The following is a 6946-nucleotide window of genomic DNA, read 5'->3' as shown; positions in this document are numbered from 1 at the left end:
TATGTGTTGTGTGCTAATCCAATTACCAAGTTCGCACAGGATGCCCCCAATCGTGGCAGGCGAGCAGAACACAAATTAATTCAATCAATCGGGTTAAAAATCAGTTGTGTTGTGGCGATCTTGAATTAGCCGAAAGTGTTTTTGTAAATTAAATACCGAAGATTGAAAGTTAATAGTTCAAACTATATTATAAATTTATCACGGGTTTTTTAAACATGTTAAACTACCAGCAGCAATTGCATTCACTGCCCGTCGGCAATCCGGGAAACTTTTACTACGGACCGACGGGATCGCATTCTCTCACAGTTTCTGGGGAGGTGTATCCAACCCATCAGTCGCACAATCCCGAGTCTGAGGATAAACTGAATGATCACGAGGATAGTACACGAAATATGGACAAAATGCACAGATTCTCGGTTGATAATATCATGGAAATGAAGCACGATGCTTATGCCAAGGGCAAAATTGCAATGGAACTTAATAACAACTACGGTGAGTTCAAATGCCTAGAAAAAGAAATGGTGAATGTAAACAAAATACATAAATAATAAAGAAAAAATAATAAACAATAAAAGATAAGCGAAGCCCCATCAGATACCATAATCATATTTTACATTACATATTTTCGAACGAAATAAATGAAATATTTGTCTTGGAGACTTTTTAAATAACCATAAAAATATCGAAAACCAATCAGATCATAATAGAAAATACATTTTATTCTGAAAAATATATTTATGTTCATAAAGAATTTAGCAGTTAGAAAAATTATATAGTTTCATAAATTTAACACCGAAGAAAACTTTTTAAATGCTTTAAACTTGACACAACAGTCACAATAAATTTATATTTGAAATGCTTATATTTTTACTATTTTCCAAAAGCAATTGTTTTACAGGCTAATTAGAAAACAAATGGCAGTCCGCTTCAAAACAAAATTATATTATATACTTAATTCGCGTTAGGAGCTTTACAAATCTCTTCATCTAAAATATCTCTAGGCAGGCCGACACTTAAGTTTATTAACTTTAAAGCCTCTTAATTGCCGTAATTACCAGATGTGCATTAGAATGCGAAATGCCAAATGAGTTCAGGTAGTTCAGATATATGCATATTCCGAACCAAGACTTTGAGGGGCTTAGCGAGGGCGTCTGTGGCCTAATTCATAAATGATAAATTCATCCGAGATGCGAGCCAAGAGAACTTATGACATTATTCGCACAACTGCATAATCATGGCTATATCTTTACACATGCATAAATAAGTGGGTATATATGTATGAGATGGGATCATCATATATAATCATGTATGAATGTGTGCGGGCTGTGGGGCAACTCATGGATGACAATTAGGTGCCAGATGTGGGCGACATTCGCTCATTTCGCATCTCCCAATGCCGGTGCAATGTCATCTCCGTGCATTTTTCCTGTTGCGGTTGCGGCTTTAACCCCTCCTCGGCACTCCCCCCACCATTTTCCTGTATTAACCCACCGAATGGAATCTGTCAACATATTGCTACTGGTTGTCAGCCTCAGCATAATTTGCAACGAAATCCTAGCCGAAAAAGCGAAAATCCCACGAAAGAACGGAGTCTCTAACAATTCGTTAACAGTTCAGCATCAAGTTTTTCCTTTTCTCGCTCCCGGTCGCTAGTTTCCTTTATTTATTTTGGCTTTTTCCGCGGCAGAGGAAACATTTCCGAGCCGACAACACTTCAACATTGTCAACATGACAAAACGTAATCAAAGCTGACATGATATTCCCTCAGTGGCCGCATGCCTTTGAAGCATCCGAGGTAGCGAGTAGCTACCACGACTATAATTTCCAAGTGGAGCATATAAAACGCCAGTCCCACTGTAACCAGTCCCAGACGCAGCACGCACTATGTTTCCCATCCCCTCCCTCGTTTATTTTGGTCGCTCCATTGGATTGTAACATGTGTCGGTTGCATCCAAGCACTGGAAAAATTCTACCTAACTAAAATAACAAAAATAAATTCCGATACGATCCGATTCCTAATAATAATCATTCCTAAAGAGGCACTTGTTATTACTTTTTTTTAGAGTTGTATGAAAACTAAGCTTTTAAAATGAAAAAGATATTTTTTAGTATTTTTTGTATATTTTTCTATGGGGATTTAGATCAGTGGTCGCCAGCAGCAGAAGCGCAAGCAGCCCATGGGCCAGAAATATTCACATACACAGAAATATACATACATATTGACTTGTACCATTCATAGTTACATTATTTTTAGAAAAAAAATATTTTAATCCCAATGTTACTTATAGGTGAAACAAATTTAAGCAAAGTATAATACATTTTTAAAACTTTAGATGGCCTGTTTTTTATGAATATCAACTTATCAGGAATATTTGTGAAAAAGGGACTTATATATTTAGCATATTAACATTTAAAATGGTTAATTTTTTATTTAAATCAATTTAAATATTCCATTTTGCTCAGTGTAACACCTCAGCCATTCTTCACCCCTTGTGGTTGCCGCTGAACAAATCTGATTGAGGTTTCCCTTTCGATTTGTTGGTTTTTTATTAAGCCGCAACTGTTTTTTATCGCTCGTTGGCAATTCAAATTAAAGATCTTCCCTTCACTCACTCCCTAAACGCCCTTTCCAATCCCCGGGGACATCATTTGCCGATGCAGTTGCTCCGGACTCCCATTTCTTTTCGATGTATATGAAGTGCTCCGAGCTGATCTACGATGCAGCGCCCAACTCCGTGGACAGCTTGGCTGACAAATTGAGACAAATGGCGTGGGTAGGAGACTATCTGATGTTGATAGGGATAGTCACGGCAAGGCCACCCTGAAGCCGAACCAGGAAATTCCAACAAGCGGCAAGACGGAGAAATCAGAAGCAATTTATCGATACATCTCAGAAAGAGAAAAATAAAATAGTAGACCCACTTTTATTAAAAGCGAACACAGATGTAACATATCAAGAAGAACAAACAGCAGTGCGTTCGATTCAACTCGTTTTGGTTCATAATATTCTACAATAAATCCACATTAAATTTACAAATCAAATGTTTGATATCTGGAATATTTAATTAAATGTTACTCAGCGAAAAGTGCTTGAGTTTCTCTTCGGCTGTTAACTAAAATCCCGAATTTTTCCCTGGCGACCTATCCAATTAGCTCTGAAATAGAAAATTCAGGGAAAAGTATCTCAAGTCTTTTGTAAAACGATTTCCAAAGCAAATTCTATGGAAAATCAATTAATGGCCGCCAGAAACAGAGAGCTCGCTTATGACCGCTTAATGTCACAATTTCACTTTAATTAATAGATCGTAAATGTGCTAGCTCGTGTTTGTTGGGCCAAGAAATTAGTAGACAGCTGTCCGCCGATGTCGTCAAAAGATATTTTATGGTCGATGCCATTTGTTTATGACCCTGCTCCCCACCTATCACCCCCGAGAGCCCCAAGCCGAAGGATCAAACGGAATGCAAAATTTTATGTGTTCACGACAAGCCATAAAAGTAACGAAAATTCCTAGCTGGCTGCCAAATTAATTGATATCCGTTGGCTCTTATCGATTATTTACGAGCTGTTGCCCCCCAGTTTTCCCCGCCCTCCAATTTTTCCAGCCACTGTCCGTCAAAGAGATTTTGCATTCGCCCCTCAGGCTAAATGCCCCCAAAGTAAAAGTGAAAATTCCCAATTTAATGGCTCCCTGATTGCAGGAGGAAGTGGCAGTGGAAGTGGTGGAGCCGCCTGCTCCGGAAATCTCCCAGTGGGCCACTCGAGGAAGCCGCGCAGGAACCGCACCACCTTCAGCTCCGCCCAACTGACGGCCCTGGAGAAGATCTTCGAGAGGACTCACTACCCGGATGCCTTTGTCCGCGAGGAGCTGGCCACCAAGGTGCACCTGAGCGAGGCCAGAGTTCAGGTGGGTTTATAACCTCATCACCCCTTTTAAACTATTTTCCAATCCGTGGACTTAATACAGTTAAGCGACTAATAGTAGACGGTTTCACATTTTTTCTTGAATTTTTATATTGATCCAAACCTTAGCCAATATTTTTTGAAGTACTGATTTGTCTTCGTGCGACATTAAATTGGTTATTCTGCAATTTTCATTTAATAACGAATATTATATAACACCTTTTAATATTGTTAAAATTATATTATACAAATTGCGGGGTGTATCATACATACAGAATTTGATCAAAAAGAAAAAACTTTCCTATCAATTTGTTTATCAGGCGCCTGCAAATTTACCAAAATCCATGTTTGTAGACAACTTCATAAGTACATGGTTAAGCTTTCAGGCCACTGTTTGTTGTTGCTTAAATATATTTTCTCGACTATCTGTGAAATGTTCACAACGGAAATAATTAAGAACAACACACAGGTGAATTAAAATGCATGTAAATTTCACAATGAATAATCTACAGTCTGATTTATCAGCCGAAAACACATAATTTGAATATTTAAGGCACATTCTAACAAAAGCGAGCACGATAAGTATTTAAGAAGATTCAGGGAATTCCAGCTAATCCCAGGCCTAGTGCACAAGCTCATTCCCAAAATTAACCGCTGTTTGCATAGTTAAACCGAATCTTGGCCCCAGCAATGTGTGTTAGCCAACCAATTTAACCCCCAGTCATACCAATAAACCTAATTCCTTTATCAATTACTCGGACGCATGTTTCAGGTTTGGTTTCAGAATCGGCGGGCGAAATTCCGGCGGAACGAGAGGAGCGTGGGCTCGAGGCCCCTGTTGGAGCCAGCTCCTCAGCTGGTGCCGGCGCCCATTAGCAATAATATGCACAAATATGCCAATCTGCCACACCCACCGCCGCCGCCGCCGCCCCCCGGGGCGTATGCCCTGAATTTTGGACCACTGGAACTGCGCTCGTGCCAAAATTATACGAACTGCTATGGGGGATTCGGGGCGAGTCCTGCCACCAACAGCGGGGTCTGCTCCTTCTTTGGGGCCACCAACTACTGTGTGGCGGCCAACTACGCGAAGAACGCCTATCCGCCGCTCTGAGGACGATGGACAGCTCCCTCGACGGGCCCCAGAGGTTACTTCATGCAAACGTATTTCAATTAGCCAAATTGCATTAATGCTTAAAAATGTATTAAGTCTAACAAATTCGCCTACCTGACTAATATTTATATTTAGGGAATGAGGGAAGTTCTTAATAAATAACATTTTCTAGGACTACCTAGAGGGTTTTAATTGGTTGGGGAATAGGGGAAAACTCATTTTAGACCTCTTAAGTGGTTTAAATGTAAATTGGTGTTGGGGGTACTTTAAAACCTGGTTCTACTTTGACTTCAATCTGTGATTTTTATAATATAACTTATAATGGCTACGGTCATGCTTTATATTTTTGAGTTATAAATACATTGCCTTAAAACCTGGATAGATATAAATCATATATAATAAGTCAATAAATATTCCTTAAAATAAGATTCTTTACAAAAGTCAATAAATAATCCCTAACATCAGATTTTACAAATAACATTTACGGTCCGTGACTTATACTATTAAAAAACAAAGTCCCTTTTCCTATAAAGTTACACATCTTCTATGCAAAATTGAACACCTATTACTTCTTTCCTTTTCTCAAAATAAAACTTATAACAGATACGGTCTAAAAAACCATTAGCTTAAGGCCAGGAGAGATGTAAATCTTGCATAACAAGTTTGAAACATTTTGCCCCTTAACTTCTTCCATATCCTTCCCTCCTTTAATAAACAACACTTTCGATCGAACTCACCGTCTTGTGAGCAAGAAGCAACTAGCTCTTCCTCAATATGCCAAAGTTTCCATTTATTAAACTGTCACTCAGGCGCATGAATATGACATGGTTTATTTAATTATTGACTTAGTAATATGATTTAATTAAAAATTCATATTCCCCACACACACACACACAAAACCAGGAAAACCAGCTCGAGGGTTCTATCTATGAGTCCCCGTATGTGTTATTTCACCCGCATGTGTTAATTTGTATAATAAAACTTAATTAAAGTCAAAACAAATAAACAAACGGGCGGGGGAGGCGAGCAAACAGTGAGGGAAAACTTTTGCCTAGCCGCAACCGTTGGCAAAGCGAAGCCGCAATCAAAGTAGATTAAGATTGTGGAAAACTCGGTTTTCCAGGGCAATTAAAAGTACAGATTGCCATTCGAATAGCACAATAGAATGTGCACTCAAACGCATTCCCAAAACTCAAGGGACTAGGAGCCGCAAAAGAGCATTCCCCAGATCCCCATAACATCCCGGAACATCCCGGAAAATCCTATCCCATAGCCCAACTACATCCCGATCCACTCTGCTGCCAGGGAGGTTAACAAGTATGTAATATATTTAAATGCAAATAAAAATTCCCTTTTATCCGCAGGCCAAACATGACAGGGAGAACTGAGCAGCAGGACGAAATGCGAAATGCAAATTAACATTCGGAATGTGGAACGGTTTGTGCAGCTAATTTGCATAAAGCGTTGGCGCTCCGAGCGTAAAACATTTTTACAATATTTACGAAATTGCAATAATGTTTGAAAAGCAGAACGGCAGCGATGGAAAAATGCGTTTTGTCCCTTTATATTTATTTATTTTGTTTTTTTTTTTTTTTTTGCGATGCGGCAAATTGTTCGCCGGTAGAAGGACGACATTTTGCTGACAGGCGAACATGTTGCAGAAGTCCTCCTCGAATGGGAAATACAAATTTATGGGCCAAGCAACGGGAGGCACACACGAAGTCCTGTCAAATCAAATGGCAAACGGAAATGCCAGAGCAAACGAGGTCCTTGTGCGGGGAAAATGTTGAGTTATGGGGCGGTGTCGAGTCTTATCCCTTTGAAAGGATGTTGGAGCACTTACCGGGGGAGAAAGTACTTTAATTGGACAGTTTACATTAACAGGTGATCTACTTTCATCTCTCAAGGCTTTCGGAAAGGACAGTCTAATGCGC

The 6946-nt window shown here is 39.4% G+C and overlaps 1 protein-coding gene across 1 annotated transcript; it reads left to right on the top strand.

Annotated features, from left to right (window-relative positions):
- LOC119550927 (retina and anterior neural fold homeobox protein 2) lies at nucleotides 1–5108 on the top strand. Its single transcript, XM_037859944.1, has 3 exons — nucleotides 1–492; nucleotides 3700–3905; nucleotides 4674–5108. The coding sequence occupies exons 1-3, from the start codon at nucleotides 216–218 to the stop codon at nucleotides 5010–5012; spliced, it is 822 nt and encodes a 273-aa protein (XP_037715872.1). The 5' UTR covers nucleotides 1–215; the 3' UTR covers nucleotides 5013–5108.
- The last annotated feature ends 1838 nt before the right edge of the window (nucleotides 5109–6946 follow it).

This window comes from Drosophila subpulchrella, chromosome 2R, assembly GCF_014743375.2.
Source record: "Drosophila subpulchrella strain 33 F10 #4 breed RU33 chromosome 2R, RU_Dsub_v1.1 Primary Assembly, whole genome shotgun sequence".
NCBI lineage: Eukaryota > Metazoa > Arthropoda > Insecta > Diptera > Drosophilidae > Drosophila > Drosophila subpulchrella.
The sequence above is the reverse complement of the archived record's forward strand: the minus strand, read 5'-3'. Positions and strand labels throughout refer to the sequence as shown.